Source organism: Gekko japonicus, unplaced genomic scaffold (genome assembly GCF_001447785.1).
Source record: "Gekko japonicus isolate JY-2015 unplaced genomic scaffold, Gekko_japonicus_V1.1 scaffold1093, whole genome shotgun sequence".
NCBI lineage: Eukaryota > Metazoa > Chordata > Lepidosauria > Squamata > Gekkonidae > Gekko > Gekko japonicus.
In genome coordinates, this window is record NW_015160243.1 from 38,250 (window position 1) to 59,583 (window position 21,334).

General features: G+C 43.2%; 1 protein-coding gene across 3 annotated transcripts in view; it reads right to left on the reverse strand.

Annotated features, from left to right (window-relative positions):
* Positions 1 to 21,334, reverse strand: part of ETV1 (ets variant 1) — an 89,020-nt gene that overhangs the window by 10,839 nt on the left and 56,847 nt on the right. For all 3 annotated transcript variants that reach the window (XM_015413467.1, XM_015413459.1, XM_015413453.1), the window contains one exon: positions 697 to 764. In XM_015413467.1, coding sequence (XP_015268953.1) covers positions 697 to 764 — 68 coding nt within the window. The remainder of the gene's footprint in view (positions 1 to 696; positions 765 to 21,334) is intronic.

The window sequence follows — 21,334 nt, forward strand, 5'->3', positions numbered from 1 at the left end:
CCAAGTTTTATTCAGGTACAAGCTCTCCCTCCTCTGCGAGGACAGATCTGCATGTTCCCCCCCCCCAATAGCTAGCAATCCAAAACAGTCCAGTGGAGCCTGAGCAGTGGGTGTTGCCTTCTGACACACTTCCGGTGATGTCAGAGGGTGTGGCATGTGCAAATAAGCTATGCTAATTAGCTCCTGCACCTCTTTTTCTACGAAATGACCTCTGGTTACACTAATGGATCAGCAGTTTAGGATCCACACCAGGAACTGTTACATGTATCTCATTGGCTGCCTTGTTTATAACTAAGGCCTGGTTTACACATGCTGAAGAATGAAACAGTAGACTGGACTGCACCACTTTGGACCGCAGGAAGGAAATTCCAGTTTTGAATTCTCCTCTGTATAGAAGAGTCCATGCACATAGAAAAACAAGGCTGCACTGTGCTGGTATCCTTCAGGGAGTTTTTAAATTAAGAGAGCCTTCCAGAACAGGACCAACCATGATCTTCCACCTGCAGTCTGAAGTGGTATAGCCCATTCTATCACCTTACTTCACCAGGCATTCTCCTATGTGTGCAAATTAGACCTTAGGAAGAGCTAGAGTTTTAAAAGCAGCAACACATTTATCTTTGTACTGTCTCAATACTACTTTCAGCTTTTAGACAGAGAAAAAATAAAGATAGAAACACAGAGACACACACACTTAACTTCTGTCCTGTTTTGGTGAGTCAGGAAGCCTTCTTGCCTCATGTAAATGGAATGGCAGCTAGGCACTTCTGGAAAGAGTAGACCATTTTAGTTAGAATGTGGTTTGGAATTGCACAGGCTAACAGCAAAGCGGGTTGAAGACAAAATAGTACTATACAAAGGCCAAAGACACAGGGCAGGGACTACCTGTCAACACACAGAATAGCGGTAACAAAAAAGGGAAAAAATTATGTCACCAACAGTAATTTTGTCCAACACAGACCAGTGAAACAAAACCTTTGCTCCCATAATAGTTAAGAAAATTTAGAAGAACAAGTAAAGCAACCAAAGCTTGTTTGCCTAAAGTGGAGCACAGTCCATTTGAAGAAATAATAATAATAATAATAAATAATATTTCTGAAGCCCACTGAATGGAGGCTTGGCTGACACTGTGCATACTTATGTAGGACAGTACTTACATTAAAGAAAAAAACAAACTATGCCAAAGAAATAAAATGATCAAGAAAAAATTTGAAAGATTAGATATTTCCATTGAATCTTGTTAAGATACAAAGGGGACAGAACTAAATATATAACCCTTGGCAGAAGAGCAAGAAAAAATCTAATAAATAAATTAGTGGGGGAATAGTTCACCTTCTGTAATGGGAAAACAAAGCAATCGTTATGCTTTAGAACAAAACCAAAATGCTTGCGTGTGGAATAGCACTTCTCCAGAGAAAGCTATTCATGCCCCCTGTGAACAGGTTAGTAGAAATACACACATAATATAATATTCTCTAATATAATATTCTCAATTTTTAATTCTCCAAAATACTTGTATTACTAATTTAAACTGTATTAGTTGTTTAAATATCCAACAACTACCACATGCTTTAATTAAATACACAGAAATATTTTGTTGTCTTAGTTTCCCTCCTAATTGCTAATACGGAGGATACAAGATAGTCCTTGCTCTTGAATCTTAGGCTGGTTCAATATGTCATAACAATAAGCTTGTCAATAAAATCCCGAAGAATCTCAAAACAAAATTTTAAAAAGATATCAGTAGGAACAGTTTCTTCAGGGTTTTCAGAATGCAATACTGAATTTTACTGTTCACTGGCTAGTGATGAGCATCACGGACTTGGAAGGAGAAGAAAATGAGATTTTACATTGAATTCACCAAGCAAGTGCAGGCACAGATAGCAATAAGAGTTCATCAATTTGTAATCTCATTCTACAAACTTTTTATCGTTCTTTTTCACTATGAAGTGTGCTTGTCACCTTGGACCTATAGTATTTCAATGCTTTGAAAAATAATAATTTTTTAAAAGTCAAGGGACTTGGCAGAACTAAATGTGATGCTCAAGACTGGGCTACCACCAAAGCCTAGAGCACTATGTCAAGTTCTTCCCTCACTGTTCATAATATTCAAATAGATCGACCAATGTTGTAACATTACTGCATTATGTGTTTTCCCCACCGCTCACTACTGTCAACAGGAGCAGAGGTAAGTTTGCTTGAACATTATGGGGAAGGGAGAGAATTTGTTGAGTATCATATCTAGTTCTATTCTCAGTCCTGCAACTCTTCAGACAATTTTGATTTCCGTATGTACAAAACTAATTGGATTTTCAAAGAAGCAAGCAGGGCAAGAGGAAAAAGAGAGAGTGGGACAGAGAACGTTAACAGCACCGCTTCACTCCAATGTCATTGCTTATGTTCATGTTCTAACTCATATATATGCATTCAGTTTTGGCCATTTTAAAGTACTGGGGGAAACCTGCTAGAATATAAAAATAATGGCGAGACTAAAACTAGCCAGTGATCAGAACTGAATTGGCTATATCAAGGTAAATGCTTGCTTCCATTAGAAGCAAAAAACTATTAGCTTACGACACGGGCACTTTAATGTTTACTTTTATATTTTTATTCATTCCAAAATGTAGCATTGCTATGTTATCTGCCCCAAAGCATTATCCTTACAACTCAAAGAGTTTTCTCTCTCTCCCTCACCAAGTGCATCCTCTTTTCCTCTCTCAGCCTTTTTTACTGCCCAGTAGTCTCTGCATTCCTTAGTACCAGCTTACTTCTCTGCCACAAGTCTGTACTCCTGTCTATTTAGTACATTTGTCTCCCAACCCTTCCTCCAAGGAGCTCAGGACAGCATACAGTGGCCTCCCTCCTCCATATTACCCTCACAACAACCCTGTGAGGTAAGTTAGGCTGAAAGAATGAGTGGACCAAGGTCACTCAGCAAGCTCCATGGCAGAGTAGGGATTCAAATTCAGGCCATGCATATCTAGTCCAATACCTTAACTACTACACCAAGCTGGTTCTCTTTGCATCCTTATAACGTTCTCTTTTTTGCCTCTTTAGCTCTACAGTTCATTTGGCTCTCCCACCTGTTGTGCCCCTTTTTCTCACCACAATTCTTCCTGCATCGCCATTCTCTCTTTTTTCCTCCAGTGTTATGCCCCCTCCTCTCTGGCTTTTCTTCATTGCGCTCAGTGCTAACAACACACACAGTTTTCATTCTCCCAGCTGTTCATATACTGAGAGAGTCTCTGCAAGGTGGGCCCTGCAGCAGGATGGCTGACTGCAGAGAAGCAAAACTGGCACCAATCTCACCCCACACCTCTCAATCCAAAGGAAGGATGCAGAAGCAGTGCATTCATTACCTCACTCCGACCCCACTTTTGATGGGCTTGGGAATCCCTTGGATAGTTCAAATGTAAAAGCATACATGAGTATATGCATTCCTTTGTCTTTGAAATCCAGCTATTCTAGGGAGGAAAATATGTTTCTTAGGGGGACAAGGTCACAAAAAATGGGAGATTCCAAACGCCATTTCTCCAAGGACCTGCAAACAGTCAGGGAAGGGAGACATAACCAGCCCAGGAGTTTCCATCTTATCCATTCCTAGCCTGTTTTATGTACTTGTTTTATCCACTGTGAAAAAGCTAGCTCCCACTAATGCCCTCTCACTTTCAACCAGTCACTGGAGACACTCACGTATTGGTATGCTAATTGTAATTCGCATCTGACAGTCTTCAAAAACAAACAAAACTTGTCTTTGGTCCCTGCCACACGGCAGGGAAAAGGACGCTCGAACTGCGGCTAATGTGAGCCGCAGCAAAGTTGAGACGGCGCAGCGGGATCTCACGGATCCCCCGAGCCGCGGCGCCGTCGCTCCCCAACACGATCAGATGCCGGGGAGAAAGCGACGGTGGGGAGGGGAGCCTGGCGAACTGCGCATGCTCACACATGCGCAGTTCGGCCAGGAGCCGGGGATGCGCCGGTGCAAGGACGCGCTGGCGATCCCACGGTCAGCGTTGCTGCGGCCCTTCGAAAAGAACCACCTCGGTAGGTGGTTCTTTTTTGGTGCGGGGCAGCGCTGGAAGGGCCGGATCAGGGACGGAGACGGTACGCTTCCCAGATGTTGCGGTGGGATCGCACCCGTTTGCTCCGCCCCCGTTCCGTCCCGCTCCCGGCCCAAAAGGCCTCGTATGGACAGGACCCCAAGCCTTATTAACTACAATTTAACTATATGATTAAACAGCCCATAGAGGACTGAAAGAAAAATATGGCTGAGCAGAAGTTGAGGAGGGCAACCAAGATGATTAGAGGGTTGGAGCGCCTTCCCTATGAGGAAAGGCTGAAGAGTCTGGGAGTTTTCAGTTTAGGAAAGAGATGACTAAGGGGGAACATAATAGAGGTTTATAAAATTATGCATGGGGTGGAGAGAGTTGACAGAAAATTTTTTCTCCCTCTCCCAAAATACTAGAACTTGAGGGCATCCAACGAAGCTGATGAGCAGTAGGTTCAGCATGGACAAAAGGAAATACTACTTTACACAGGGGGTGATTAAAATGTGGAGTTTTCTGCCAGAGGACGTCATGAAGAACACAGGAATAAACAGCTTTAAAAGCTGTTTATTCATGGAGGATAGGTCTGTCAATGGCTACTAGCCATGGTGACTGAGGGGACATTTCCACATTCAAAGGCAGTAAGCCTCTGAATCCCAGAGCCAGGAGGCAACATCATGAGAAGGCTTCGGGCTTCAGCCTCTATGCTCTGTTGCTGGCCATTCAGAGGAACTGGTCAGCCACTGTGTGAGTCAGGATGCTGGACTGGATAAACCACTGGTCTGATCCAGCAGGGCTCTTCTTATGTTCTCTGTTAAGTAACTGAAGTGCTATTGGTTAATTTATGACTATCAGAATGGGTCAAACTGTAATCAAATTGTAGAAACATTTCCAAAGTGATTATTCAATCAAATGACTAACATGGTTAATTAGGAGCCATAAACATTGCTCTGAAGTTCATCAAAGTAATGACTTGCCCAGACAAAAAATTACTGCCAATTAAATTGCCTGCTGCTTTCATTTCTACCTTATCTAATAAAAAGGCCAACCAATGAAATTTAACATTGCAGGTTTTAAATTGTGCTAAATGCTTGACTAAAGCCTAGAAGTATATTAACTAGCTTACTGAAGTTACATCTTGAAGCAGGAGATAAATATCAGCAACTATATAATTTCTTCCAATTTCAAGATGCCCCTTAAAAACCAAACACCATATAGCGAAGCTTAGGTATGAATCTATATCATAAAGACAGCCATGAGTCCAAAGGCTTCACTCAGTGCACTGCCTCATGCCTGTTTACCCATCTCCTCTACCCATCTCTTCTAGGCAGACTGGGTGAGCTGCCACCATTCAAACATTAATAGATTAATTTCAAGGCACAGAAGTCCTGTGGAAAACTCCTCCCTTCAGGGCATAACTGAGCTGTAACCAGTTGCAAATTATCACCAGCAGACAAAAGTCAATGAGTTCTATTAAAAATGGTAAGGGAAAACAAAATGCTGTTTTAGATATATAGGGGGCAAAAGAGTGCAGGCTGTCAAGGCACTTTTACCACAGCATGGGATACTGGAGGAAAGGATGGCACAGAGGTGAAGAACAAGCAAGCAAAACAACTGTAGAAGCCCCAATCCAGCTTTCTCAATGTCTCCTATATTCTAGACTTGGGTTAGTTCCACAGTCCTGACAACCACAAGCCTGGTGGGTAGACGCATCCCACAAGAAATACCATGTACCTCATGTGTAGCCCCCCAAAAGGAGATGACCCAGGAGTTCTTTCATACATGTTGTCACAGAGGCCACCTCCTGGAGGAGACTGGGTCTGAGGGCTTGACTGAATTTAGCCAACACAATTAGCTCAAACCCTTCTGGTTATGACTAATTTCTCATTGGTGTTAGATACCTTTTGAAGGGATATTCTCTTGTATTGAAGCAAGCAAACATACCACCCTAGTACAGAGTTCAGAGAACAGGCAGGAATTGCCCACAGAATGCAAGGTTTTGTTGCATATCTCAATGGGCCTTCCTGCCTGGAGGGACCCAATCTTGCCCTCTGCCTGAAACCATTAAATCCAAATGTTGGGGGCATTAATTAAAAAGAAGAACTATCCTTGCTGTTATAGGGAAACTGGGCCAGAGAACAAGCGGCATATTCAGGGTGCAGAATTACAGACAACAGCCATTCCTAAGATGTCTTTAGTGAGGCAGTTGTGGTATACAGCTTTTGCTTTAACTGCAAATTGCTAAAGCTTGATGCAAAAATTAGACAGAATGAAATATACGGCTCATGCTAGGCAGAGCTGAACCACAGCAGCCTTCCAGGCCATAAACTTGCAAGTTTGAGAAGCAATCTTGCATTTAGGGAGCATATAAAAACGGGAAATACAGCAAATCAGTTATAACAGCAGCAAGTCCTGACAAGTTGTTGTTGTTTTTTTAAAACCCTTAGGGTGTTGAAACGGACTGGGACTCTCTCTACAGCTTTACTAAATGACTCTTATCTCCCTATCATTAGAGTCAATACCATGTAATGGTTGGACTAGCAGTGAGGAGACCCCAGTTCAGGTTCCTAATATGCCGTGAAACTTACGGGTATCCTTAGGACCATTCCATCTTTTAGTGTAACATACCTCAGAGAGCTTGAGCATAAAACAGGCGGGGGGGGGCATGCATGCCACCCTGAGGTTCTTATAGGAAGAGCAAAATCTTAAAAAGCAATAAAGAAACCAGAATGTAAAAATGTGCTGGGTCACTGCTGTGTAACAGTCCAGTCCAAATAACATCCTGTCTATAGGGGCCAGAAAGATCAATTCCACAGAAAGATTGCCAGTGTGGTTCAATCTTTATTGCGGTTTGTCCTCAGAGCTGGACAAGGAAGAGGCTGCAACTCTTTTGTGGCAGTCTTCCCAAACAATACTTGCAAACAAGATGTTCTTATAAATCTGGGGTTCTAGTTCCATCTCTCACAATAATGATAAACCCTTCACATTGCACTATTATTTATATGGACAAGAGCAGTTATACTAAAGAATAATGCAATTTAGGCCACTAACCTCTTTAGCATCAACAGTAATCTCCCAAAAAAATTCAAAGGGAAAAATCTATAGGATTTATTTTATCATTGAAACAGTTTATTGACTCTAATTTGTATACCTCATTAACTGGAAAACTGGCTTGGCAGCTGTTTGTACAGATGATTTGCCTATTGTATGAATGGATGTTATTTTACCCACTGTTCTTGCACAAGTTGCCTGCTTGCTCCATTTACTCCAAAGATCTCCAAAGCGCATGTACGGATACTTCCCTCATAAGTAGGGAATATCCCATTTATTTTAATAAATAACATCTGTGTACACAAGAAGTGCACCAAGTAAGGTATCCTACCACAGAAAAAGGAATTAAAAATAACTACTTAAGTATTATCATTCTTTAAATGGTGGTGAAACAAAGGGTGCGTTCAGACGGGGCGTTTCAGCCGGCATAAACTGTACCGGTTGGAACCGGTGCAGTTTATGCCAGCTGAAATGTGATCACACTTACCTCCCTCACAGCGAAGCCCATTGCTGTATGCCCGTTCACACGCAGCGGGAGTAGGCTTTTTTTTTTTTAAACCTCAGAATGGCGAGAGGGACGGCCGGGGGCAGCTGGGACTCCGTCTGAGGGGTCCTAAAGCCCATTCTCTCCCTTTTTTCTTCCAATGCAACCAGTCACCTGGATACAGGGTTTTCAACAGAGGGCCAGTTCCCCCCCACACCCCAAATCTTTTTTCCCCTCTCCTCTCCCAAAAAACGCATACATATACAACTCAGCGACCCCCCCTTCTCAGTTCAAAGATACAAAGCCGGGGAGCAGCTGGCCGAGCCGAGGGGGAAGGCAGACGGGAGTAGGTCAGTGGCGGGCAAGGGTGTGGGAGACTAGCGGCGTCGAGCAGGGGAGCTTCGGGCAGCCCACTTGGCGGGACGGGGAAGTAAGGCAGACCTCGTGCAAAAGCAAAGCCGTCTCCCTGATCCTCTGCAAGGTGGTGGTGCAAGCGCTGGGGAGGCCCCGCAGCAGGATGGCGCCCCGGGGAGGGGAGGCGAGGGCTGGCTGGCTTCCTCCACCTCCTCCTGCGCTCATAGGACCCGCCTCGGCTGGGGTCTCTCCGGTTTGCAAGAGACAGAGAGGGGGGCTCTTCTGGCCACCCGTGTGTCTCGGCAGGCAGGCAGGCAGGCAAGCCGGGTCTCTCTCCCCCCCAACTCCCCGCGAGCAGAGCTTGCGAAAGCAGCCCCCTTCTGGGGCTGACCGGCGGGTGGGTGTCATTGAAGATGTCACGGAGAGGCGATTGTGCAGTGTGCCGTTTGGTCCCCGGCCCGGGGGCTGCTGTGCGGGCGATGCGGGAGGGAGCCAGCCAGAGCGGGCGGCAAGATCTGCAGCCTCAGCCGCTTCTCCCGGCGCGGGAAAAAGAGGGGCAAAAGTTGCGGGGGCGCCTAGGAGGAGGGGAGGTGTTGCTTGAGGATCTGCCTAGGAGGAGGGGAGGTTTTGCTTGAGGATCTGCCGGGTCTGGGGGGCGTTAAAGAGCAAACGCTAAACTAAGGACCTTTTCTTTTTTTAAAAAACAAACGCCGGGGCGAAGTTTCGCCCAAGCGCACATCGCCTACTTTAAAAAATGGCGGGCGCAAAGCGGAAGCCTCGGGCAGCTTTCACAAGCGGGGAACGGAAGTTGTTTCTCAACGTTGGAGAGCGATCAGACGGCGGGGTTAACCGATTACAACCGTTGTACTCAGGATACCACCACTTGGGGACCTAGTGGCAGAGTACAACGGTTTAAAGGGCTTTACCACGGTTAGGGACGGGAGGCAGATGTTCGCCGTGTGAACGCCAGTAAGTACACCGGTTGGAACCGGCATCTATACCGTTGTAAATCCCCCCGTCTGAATGCACCCAAAGTGTTGCAAATCTCCAGGTGAGGCCTGGAGATCTTCTGAAATTACAACTGGTCTCCAGACAACAGAGATCACTTTGCCAGTGAAAATGGCTACTTTGAAGGGTGCCATCTGTAAGCTCCACCCCCAAATCTCCAGGAATTTTCCTACTTGGAGCTGGCAGCCCAAGTGAAACAGGCAATACGTTTTGGTTCACTATGAAATATAAATTACTTTTTGTATGGAAGTGGAGCCTTCCTCCAGTGCCTCCAGTAAAAGAAATGTGCTCCACCAGCAGAAGCTCCCTGCACCAGAGAAATGGAACTGTTTTGTAGAAAAGAGCCTTAGGATCCAAAGTATTTCTTAGGCATCATTTCAAAAAACTTGTGTTGTTGGCCACTGCTGTTATTCTCACCTTGCAAACGGGAAGGCAGGGGAAGCTGAGGCAGATGTATTGAAGTCCATCTAATGAGTTTATAGCTAAGATTCGAAGTGGTAGTTTTGTGGCTTGCACTTTTGACCAGTGCATTACATAGAATCTGAGGCACAGAAGCTCATACAGATGGGGGAATCCCCACATATATGGTAAATCACACAAAGAAGCCCATCAAGATAAATAGCTAACAACATGTGCTATCTTTAAAAGCAGTTACCTACCCAAGTCCTCTGAGCCCTTTTTGCCTACATTCCAAATACTTGGGCAGGGACATCAATACTGCATTGAAGGAGGATGCAAAAAAAAAGAAAAGTCCCCATTAAATTAAATATTGAAATTAATTCAGAGCAACAGAAACAATGCATGACAACAGATGCCAATAAATACAAAAGCCAGGCTTCTTAGAAAGAGAACTTAATCTCTACTTCTCTCATCTGGCAACAACCTATAAATTGTAATCTAATTTGGCTAAAGCAATTCCAAAAGAAACCAAAACACATGCAACAGAAAAGCCACAGTTTTCTTCCCTGAAACACACCAGATTGCTTTCTATAGCAAATTGCTGGTTTATTCTGGCAGCATCCTGACATCCGGTTTTCAGACAACACATTAGGCAACAACAGCTTCTCTTCAACAAAAGATTACTTTTGGGTTGTGGTTGTCAGCAGAACCAAAACAGGAAAAGATGCTCACATTATTATTTTTTAAATGTAAAATCCTTTCTGACGGTGGCTATTTTTTATTTTCTTACATGCCGCATTTGTTCCTGTCATTTGGGATTACTTCTTAAAATGGTTTTTGTAGCTTAAACTTGCTCGTTATAAGGAAAATACAAAACAGGGTTTCTTCCTCCTCTTCCCAGCCTCCCCCCCTTTCCAGGCTTTGGCTGCAAAGAACAACATCTGTGCTGCTTTCTTTAGCCTCTCCCTCCACCCCATCCTCCGCCTGTAAAATTTAAGTTCTACAAACACTGCCTGGCTGAAGTGACATATTTGAATGGAATTCAGACCAACCAGTTCCTGTTTATGTTTCTGATTGGAGAATGCAGCCTTCTCATTCACTATACATTAGAAACACTCCAAGGCCATAAAGGGTGTCAAGTTACATGCAGAGGAGGCCAGTGAGCATTAATCATTACTTGGGCAAAAGAGGCAGCTGATAGAACACTACACCCTTCAGCTCTGTATAAATGGACATTCCAATGTGCGTGTGTGCACTTTTCCTCCCCCCTCCCTCTTCAGCATCCATTTTTATGAATGAAACTCCAGGCTGCAGAGAGTCCATTCATATAAAAGCTTTGCTTACTGGGTTTGGCCTCTAGGGACCAAGTCAGTCTTGGGCAAGACTGATGTGATTGGTTTAAGACAAGCTTCAGCCTTCCATTACGGATTTAAAATGCAGCCAGTGTCCATTTGACCTGCGTTAATGCACACAGAGTAAATCCAGACTGTATTCTCAATTCTCAAATCAAATCATTAGCCAGGGCCACTTACTGTAACTGTAGTGGATTCAGAGGATATTTATCCATTTCTTTTAAAAAATAGGAGCAAGGGTTTTATAGCTATTGCCTGTTGGAAATGATATAGCACTCTCTACAGGAGAACAAGGGATTTTATGGGATTATAAATCTCAAAAAACAACAACAATAACTTTGATAACTTTACAAAGCAAACTTTGTGCAAAGATGGACCCTGTGTGTGTGTTTAGAAAAGAGCTAACTAAGCCATTTCAAAACTCCCAGAGTTCTCACCATTATTGCCATGGCCATCTAATTCTTACAGAAGAAGAAGAGATTGGATTTATACCCCACCCTTCACTACCCAAAGGATTCTCAGAGCGCTTGCAAACTCCTTCCTCTTCCCCTTCCCACAATGGACACCCTGTGAGGTAGGTGGGGCTGAGAGAGCTCTGACAGAAACTGCTCTTTTTTCAAGAACAGCTGTGCCAGAACTATGGCTTGCCCAAGGTCATCCAGCAGGTGCACTACACCAAACCACTACACCAAACAGGTCATTGCAGCAATAAGTTGACCTGCTGTTCACACTATTTAGTTACCAGAATGAACTTACATCAAAATGCTTCTGGCAGACAATCACCCTCAGGTACTACTACATCAATGCACTAGCACTAAAATTTAGAGATTCCATGACCACATATTTTCCACAAGTTCCTCTCATCTGATGTTTTGAGATTACATTATTATGGTCCTCAAAGCCTGAGGCATGACTGCTTAGGCAGCTGCAGGCAGTTCCTACGTGAAAAGTTCCTCTGAGAACCCATCTCCAACTCAATTTTGTGTTGATTTGGCCAAATAATTTACAGCTGTGTGGCCTGAAAGCCAACTGGGTGTCCTCAGGTTTACCTGTTTTTCTTCTCTGTTTCCCCCTCATTAAACTTAAAACAACTGAAAGGCACCTGTCAGCCCCTTTCATTAGCCTCTCATTCCAGACCAGGAATGAGAAAGGGGGCATAGCCACCAAATCTGCCCTTTTAGAACTCATTCCCAGTCATCTTGAGACAATTCAGGATTTCGTTGTTAATTTCATATGCTTATTTATGCCACAATCCCATAAACTGATGATATTCAGAAAACAGCTTTGCATTAACTGGGGTAGGAATCCTTATAAGGGCGAACTTATCCCAGCCCTAGAACTCTCCCTTGCGCACGTGAATTATCACACCACTTTTTATTCTAGGGTTTTTTTGGGGGGGGGGGGGTTGCTATCAAGTCACATCCTAAGGCTTTCAAGGCAAGAGATGGTTTCCCATTTCCTGCCTTGGCACAGCAACCCTGGACATCCTTGGTGTTCTTCCATCCAAATACTAACCAGGGCTGACTGTACTTAGCTCCTGAGATCTGATGACACTGGGCTAGCCTGGGCTAGTAGCAAGAGACAATTGGTGTCACTCTAGGAGTCCAAGCCCACTGATTTCAGTGCACTCTATGCCTTTTCAGCATCAAGCAGAACAAAGTACAATGAGTTAGTGTACAGCATAGAATTAGGCCTCATGCTAAAACAGCTGCCATCAAGAACAGATTGCGTGTAAAGTTAAAGTTAAGAACCAGAATTCTATGAGACAACCAAATGAAGTTTCCATTGAAGGACAGGTTACAAAACAGAATGTATCTTAAGAGCACAATAAAACATAAGCTTCTTTATCGAAACCATGGACCAATTAGAAAACACGGTGTTGGATTATAAGGTCAAAACTCAAAGAAACTTGTTAGGAGAGATATTGATACAGAGTCATTTTTCTTACATGTTAAGACAGCTGCTGTCATTGCTATCTAAGGCAAGCAGTTACTATTTTTTTGTCTGGCAGAAACAGCTGTAAGTAATAACCATGAATTGTGTTAAGTGGAATATGCTGCATACTTGACCTCATGATTCTTAAAGGCGGGTAAAATGGTACAATCCAACTGTGTGCTCTTCCTGTTGAACCACAGCAAAACAAGGGTTGTTTCCATATTACTGGGCAGTTACGAGACTGTCTAGACGGGTTGTCTTGTACTTAACGGGAATTTTAAACATTAGCATGATTGAGAAAGAAATGGAAATCTCAACGTTAAACTACTAACCCAAAGAAATGGATTACAGCAGTGCAGAGACAATCTTATGAAAGATGCATAAGGTATATACAAGAATCTATACTAAGATAACCTCTTCCTTAAAATTAACATATCCAGTTAAAGGGGGAAGAAAATGTAAGGATGATATTAAGCTATATTTGTTCAATAAAATACTCTTTTACACAGAAGAATGACACTTCAAAGAAAAGGGAAGCACTTATAAAAGTGTTTATTTAAACTTTGCAACATGTGGGGGGAAAACCCAATACAACAAAGATCACAGCTGCCCCAAGAAGCCTATAAAAAGACATAAATGTGTAGGGAGTCTAAACCTATTTCTTCCTCCTTCTGAATTTGCAACCAAGAGAAAATATTCAGCCACAACACACTCCCTTATCTCTCTTGCTGAACACATAACCAGCTGGTAAGATAAGAAACTTTCACAGAAGCTGGCATTTCAACTACAATGGAAACTTTTTGGAACTAGCAATGTCCCTAACAAAGGTTCTCAATGTTTTCTCCTTCCTAGTCTCAACTACCTTGGTAAATTTTGCCGATGTTGAAAGAAGTCTGCAGCATTCAACAACTTAGAGCACAGAAACAATGTTCAAGACTGAGAGATATTTGACATCTGAATGGCCTACCTAAAGAACACCATGCTGGTTAAACAGGCCTTATTATACCATGGTATAGATACACAGTAAGTCAGACTTATGGTCTGCCTTTACTCAAACTGTCAGATTGATCTTATTTGGGCCCTGCTTTCTTTGCATAAGGGCTCAGAGGTTAAGACGCTGAAGCTGCAGACCAGAACGTCTGTAGCTCAGCAGTACGAGACCCGAGTGCTGTGTGGAGTAAGCTCCTGTCTCTGGCCCCAGCTCCTGCCAACCTAGCAGTTCGACAGAAAGAAATTGCAAGTAGATAAATAGATACCGCTTTGGTGGGAAGGTAACAGCATTCCGTGCACCTCAGCGCTTAGTCATGCCAGCCACATGACCATGGAAACGTCTTTGGACAGTGCTGGTTCTTCAGCTTGGAAACGGAGATGAACACCACCCCCTAGAGTTTCCCTTCAAGCAAAAGAAACCTTTACCTTTCTTTGCATAGTTGAAAGGGAATATGGAAGACTGCATATAATGATCCCCATCTACTAGGTGAGGACTTCCTCCAATGGAAGATTCCCAGTTTGGGGAACAGAACTATTGGATCAAACCCTAAGGGAGTAATATTCCAAGACTGCGTACAGAAAATATTTTAAGCCAATTACTGGTTTTGCATACATAACTAGCTAAATAAATTCACGGTAATACAAAGTTGGAACCTTGCTTTATGAAGCATTATTTTTAAGCCTTCTCATATACACAGTTTAAAAAAAAAAAAACCAAACAAAAGCCCCCTCAAAAGCAACTCTCTTCATCTGTTAGCAAAAGCACTGGGTGTTTGGAAAGCTTGACCCACTACTGTTGGAGGAAATGCACAGACCATGATAGAATTACTGGAGGAGGCGAGCATAACTGGGGTTGCCATTACATTAGGGTTTGGCAGAGCATGATAGGGGGTAGAAATAAGAAGAGTTGCATTTATACCCTTCCCTTCACTCGGAGTCTCAGAGCAGCTTACAATCTCCTTCCCTTCCTCATCCTTCACCTTGTGAAGTAGGTGGGGCTGAGAGAGCTCTGCTCTTGAGAGAACAGCTCTGAGAACTTTGACTGACCCAGGGTCACCCAGCAGGCTTCATGTGGAGGAGGGGGACTCAAACCCAGTTCTCCAGATTAGAGTCCACCACTCTTAACTACTACAACCAAACCAAGCCAGATAAGGAAAAGAGAAACGAAATACCTAAATGTTTTCCCTCTTTCTGATCCTTTCCCCAAAAAGTGGAGATCTGGGTATCGATAAATAAACCATTGGGTCTGAAAGTTCTCTTGTTGAATTCCAGGTTCAGTAAATGCAAATAAATAAATAAATAAATAATCTCATAATGACTGGGTTGTGTAATATGTTCCCTATTATAAATGGTACTCTTGTGGAGGGTCTCCTCACTCCAGCTTTAAAAGCAGCAGCAGTCAGACTATTGTTTTAAAACCCATCTCTTGATGTAGTATGTCTAAATTACTAGTGTCCTGTTGCCAACTTGTCATTTCCGGGTAAGAAAAAGTGGCAGCTAAACATTTACAAGCTTGCTTGGTTGACACTCATTATCTGGATCCTTTTTAATCTGAAATCTGACCTGGTTGTGGGAGAGAAACTGCTTTGGGCTGTGTTACATGATCTACACTGGTTAAAAGGCAGAGAGACTGTCCTTGCAATTTCTCTTGAACTGCTCAACAGCATGTGATGCTATTTGCTCACCTACTCTTCTGGGCCACTTAGTCAGTATGTTCCTAGTCGGCATGGTCCTGTTTTGGTTTCAGTCTTTCCTGAAGGCAAGAGAAGATTGTCTCTGGGAATTTATAGTACGGACCCTAGGTGACTGACTTGTGGTATCTCACAAGGGCCCACCTTCTCTCCCCCGCTTTTGAAATCTACAGGAAACCACTGGAAGAGATCATCTGGAATTTGAAGCACACAGTTACCAAAAATGTGGATAACACACAGCTCTCATCTAAATTCAAGGAGGCAATGGGAGAGGCAAGGCAGTGGCTAGTGGCAATACCAGATGGATGTGAGCAAATGAAATGAAACTTAACCCAACAAAGACAGAGGTTTGTAGATTAGAAATAAGGCAGATGCTGCTTTGTCAGTCACCCCTACTCTCCCGCACTGCTTAAGCTTCTGGGTAGTATTGCCAGCTTACTGAAAAATGGAGAAGGAGGCTTAGGATGAGCAGGTGGTGGAGGCCTGCACCCCTGAAGCCCAGGAGAAGGCAGCATCATTGGCATCCTCCAAGGCTTCCAGAAGTGCCACCAAAGAAACCCTGCAGACCCATTGCTGTTGGAGGAAATGCACCAAGCTATGTGCCAGGCCATCGGAGAGTTACTGGAGGAGCAGCAGCACAGTAAGTAACGGTGCCTTGCTTTGTGTAATGGGGGGGGGGGGAGGGACACGTATTTATATCAGGATTCTTCAGTTGGGCAAGACCTTGATTGACTAGAAAGCAATCTCCTGTTACTTTCCAAGGATCACACCTGAAATAAGGAGACTCAAAGAAAAATAAACAAGCAGCCACCAGCATGATCCCAAATCCAGAAAAATCCAAACACAAGCACCCCACCCCCAAATTCTCCAGGATGTATTTCTATAGTCCCGGAAAATTCCAGAATTGTGTTAAAACACTTTGTAAATCCCAGAACCTCCCCGAAAAGGCATTTTCTGGCACTCTGGGGGTTCAGGGATTTTCAGATGCAGACTTTTACCACAAGCAATCTGGATCCACAGTATCTAAATGATCATCACTTCCCATATCAATTTGGCCAAACCCTGAGATCAAGAAACAGGGTTTTCCTGTGAGACCTTTTCTTGTCTAAGGTGACTTCTGAATAAAGAAGAAACATTTCTACTCCAGAAGGCATTTGTATTAGCTGACTGATGATGATGAAGAAGAATGGTTCCTCTTGGGCAGGGGTGTCGAACTCATTTGCTACAAGGGCCGGATCTGACATAAATGTCCCTTTGTTGGGCTGGGCCATTTTTGCCATAAAACGAAGGAGGAGGAGGAGATTGGATTTATACCCCACCCATCACTCAGAGCGGCTTACAAACTCCTTTCCCTTCCCCTCCCCACAACAGACATCCTGTAAGGTAGGTGGGGCTGAGAGAGCTCTGACAGAGACTGCTCTTTTCAAGAACACCTCTGACAGAACTATGGCTTGCCCAAGGTCACCCAGCAGCTGCGAGTGGAGGAGTGGGGAATCAAACCCTAGAGTCCATGTACTTAACCACTACATCGAACTGGCTCTCACGTAATACCAGGTACCAGAGATGTAAATTGTATAAAGGACAGCAGTTGGTAAGCTCTGAGTTATTGTATCCTCACTGCAAGGCTCCATGGGCTGGGAGGAAGTGTAGAGGAAAACCCTCATGGGAAGACTGGAGAGCCAGCAGTGCAGCACTGGGCAGATGTTCCCACGCTGCTTGACTGCTGCAGACAAGGTCGTTCTGCTGTACTGAAGCCACAATTGAAGTGGCCCCACCCACTCCCTTGAGCAGTCTCCTGTTCCCTCCCTGCATTAGTTGCTCATGGTCCGCATAAGAGCCCTGTACAGGCCGGTTCCACCCCCTGGGCCTTATGTTTGACCCCCCTGCTCTAGGGTGTTTACACTGTGTCCTTTAGAGTATTTTAAAATCGGTTTAAGAGTTGTGATGGGAGCTCCATTGTTAGACGTCTTCAGGAGGCACTGCAAAATCATTTTATTCACCAGGGCTTTTAATTGGGTCTAAATTGCAGGCATCTTCTGGGGGTAGGAGGTGTCTGGGGCTTTAATCTATTGGTTTTAAACCGTAATGCTTTAAGTGTGATGAGCATTCTACCTTGAGACACAAGAGGGATGTAAGTATTTTAATAAATAAATAACATTGTGAGCCACAGTGGGGTCTCCTAATAGCAGCATCCAAACTAACCAAACAAGCGCATGGTCTCAGAAGATAATGAACAGGTTTGCATTGTAGAAGGTAATAATTTTTCCTGAACCCAACAGGGTCAAGTCTGGTAACAGCATCTTTAAAATATATTATTTTATTTTATTAATGCACAGTTCCATGCATACTGCTAAAATTGTTCTTCCTTATCCCAGCTGTCTAGAACGTTGTTTAAAAACAGGTATTATAGCATCTCAGTATAGAAAAATCACATTTTTGGAAACAAGGAGATTCAGTAATGGAGATCAATGACCAAGAGCATTTTATATCCTAAAAGCACAGATTATAGGCATAGGAGGACACAGGTGATCCAACAGACTGCAGTACAGTGCCTGAGCAGTAGCCCAAAATTTTGTGGCAAGGGAGCCTAAAGGTATACAGGTGAATCAGTGCAAAACTCTAAATATTGTATCTTTATTTATATGAAATGTATGAAATTAATTAGATTTTAGCACAATACAATTGAATTTTATAAATTTTAAATAAATACTTAGGTATTTCCAGCTTTTCCAGTGCATTTGCACTCAGTTGTCAGAAACCTGGCAAGCAGGTGCAGATTTGTTTCTGATGGGAAAAACTGAGTAGAATACTAACTGTATGCTATTCCCTCATCTCTCTGCATGTAAAAGGGCCAGAGGCTTACTATGTTTATGCTGAAAATTCAGGCAAGGGCCTAGAATATCCTTGAAGGGGGTCAAGACCAGCCCCCAGCAGCATCAGAAGTATGTGTTTTAGGAAACTTTTTCAGATTTATCAAATACAACACCTTCATTCTGATTTGTATCTGACAAAGTGAACTTTGACTTACAAAAGCTCATACCCTGGAAAATTTTGTTGGTTTTTAAGGTGCTAGTGGACTCAAATTTTGTTCTACAACATCTCAAATTGTACCTGGAAAATAACAGGGACCCGGTGTAGATGTAAGGTTGCCAGTCCCCAGTTGGGGTCAGGGGATCTCCAGTTTTGCAGTTTCCTGCCCGCCACTAGCCAGTTGGCTGGCAGTAGGAAATCCCCCCCCCCAACATGGAGCAATGTGCCTACATCACCCAAAAGTGATATAGGCATGTCAGTGACGTGGGGGGCCCCCCTCTGATTTCTGGGCAAAACTCTATGGTTTGAGGACAATTTTACCATAGAGTTTTGCCCCAAAACCAGAGCATCACCCCCGACGCACCTACATCAACTGCTGGTGATATCAGCACATTGGGGGCAACACTTCCCGCTCCCAGAGTGTCCCCCCACACCCCCTGCTGGCATCTCGAAGGGACGTAGGACCCTACGCAGAAGTTGGGCATTCTGGTGTGATGTGTTCCCAGTGGCCTACATACATTCAAAAGGCAAGACATTGTATTCTACATCCAAGCTGATGTGTCTAAAGAATAAATAGGCTCAAATGTAACACAGCAGCTGAGACTCAGGATTAAGAGACCATGAATGATGGTCGCTATACCCAAAGATGAAAAACGGGCCACAAGGTTCTAACCAAGCAGAGTTGGTAAAAACACAGGGCTCATGTTCTTGTGAGTTTAGAGGACAGCCCATCTTGCCAGTAACAGAACTCAGAGGTAGGTGAGGGGCAATAAGGAAGGATTGCTAGATAGTTGAGGCCAAAGGTGCCTAAGATTTACCCTACCCTTCTGCTTACTTAGGTAAAACAATATTTTAATGGACTAACTTTAGCTTGTGAAAGAGTCAAATATGGAAACATGAAAGTTGCCAGATTACTTAGAACATTCAGAACTCTGCACTACTTAAAAGCTTGTGCATTTCTCCTGCAACAGAAGTCAGTCGAATCAAAGACACTGCCTGATTTCATTCGTCTTAATTTTGCCCACAGCATGGCTCCTAGATGGGCGGAAAAATAAAGCAGCTTCTACTCTGTTGACATTTCTTTCTTTTTTTCCATGTTCCATTATCTCAACATTCTGCAACAGAAATTGCATACCTGCAATTACAATTACAACTAATTGATCTGCCATTTCCGATGTCATAATTAATGTCATGTTTTAATAGAGTTATAATCATTCCATAATAATGGTTTTCATTCACCATATTTCCAAAATGGGTAAGAATACAGTGCTCAAAAGCAATCAGTAGTTATGAGTCTCTTTCAAAATATCCCAGAAGGAGCAACTTAGCATAATGATCCTGCAAAACGGACTTTTGAATTTTTATCAGGACAGCAAAGTAATATTATGCAAGCTATGTTTCAGTGCAACTTGTCCCCAAACATTCACAGGCATAATAAAAATCAATGGTTCAATGGCAAGTACATTACGTCTCCTAAAGGGTTATTTAATGTACTCTTAGAAAGGATGGAGAAAAATGATGGTTTCTGGAGAACAGATGGCAACAAGACAAAATATCATCAGACCATAGTTGACGACTGCAATTTATGTTGTGTACAGATGTGTCAACTTAAATGCAGGAATTCTGAAGCCAATAAAAGTATTTTCTGAGACCACAAATCAATTTTTCATGGCCATTGGTTGTACTGCTGGCACATTTAAAGAACTAATTCTTTGACTACAGCAACTTAAATGACATCCAGAAGTTCATAATGATGGGTGGAAATGAGGGGAAAAATAAAGAGCAAAACCTATTGGAATGAGAGCCATCCAAACTTCCACGGATGAAAGACAAAATAAAGATACAATCCCTTCCAAGATGTACAAGGGGGAATCATTGTAGGGCCATTACTGCAAATGGGAGGCCAGCATATCCAAGCCTTCAGTCAGGAGTCTGTTGGACCACAAAGCGACTTCCCAACCAAGTCATAGGTTTGAGAGGGAAGGTTGAACAGGGAAATAGGAAGTGGACCAGCCTTTGATTTTGGTTAATTGCTGGCATGCTGTGGCACTCACCAAAGAGAGGGAAGGGCAGGGGCTCCATTGTGCCTTTCCATGCCCATATGACTAAGCTCATACCAGAAGAGCTCATGCCTAAAGTACCCCTGTAAAGAGCTGGTGGTCATCTAGGTAGAAAACATTAAGTACAGCTAGGGCATTTTTTGCAGGGGTACTCACTGCTACTAAGTACTGGCACCTGGGTGGGCTCTATAAATTCCTGAAGGTGAAATTGGTGGAAATTGGTATAACCTTATACACGACTATGGGACTTTTAATTTTTTTAATACAAAAAGCACCAAATACAGCCACAGACAATTCAGAAATGTAAGAGCTTGTGGTGATAATCAAAGGATTCCTCAGGATAACAGAGATAAGAGGATCCACTTGTGTTTAAGCCAGCATGTTTCTGACAATCAGGGACACTTTTGAAGTACAACAACTCTTGTGGTGTTAAAAGGGAAAAAAACCCTTTCCTTATCAGTAGAAGGAAACCAGACTACAATCTATCTTCTACAAAGAAAAATCTGATGATTACATTAAAAGACACGTGGTCAACAGGTCCTGTTGAAACAGTGTGCAAAACAGCTTACTAATTTTATCTTGCCAAAATGTAAACTATATTGAACAGTGAACACTGTCACCCCTTAAATTTAGTAGGCTGAACAAGTGTATTTTTGAAGGTCATAAAAGAATTGTGGTGCCCAGAACTTTTTCATTTCTCTATGTCAGCTTTGTTATTCTAAGTTCCCAGACTTTGAAAAATATTAAACCTGGAACATTTTTATTTGCAGCTTTGGTCCTCCTCCTCCTCTAGCAAAGACATAACAGGAATATGCTTTTGAAATTTTTATAGATAACTAATCCCATGCAAGGCCATCTAACAGGTGACTGGTAGTACTGATGTCATGTTAGCTAAGTGATGGAAGCTCTATACACAGTGTGTAAAAATTTCCAGATG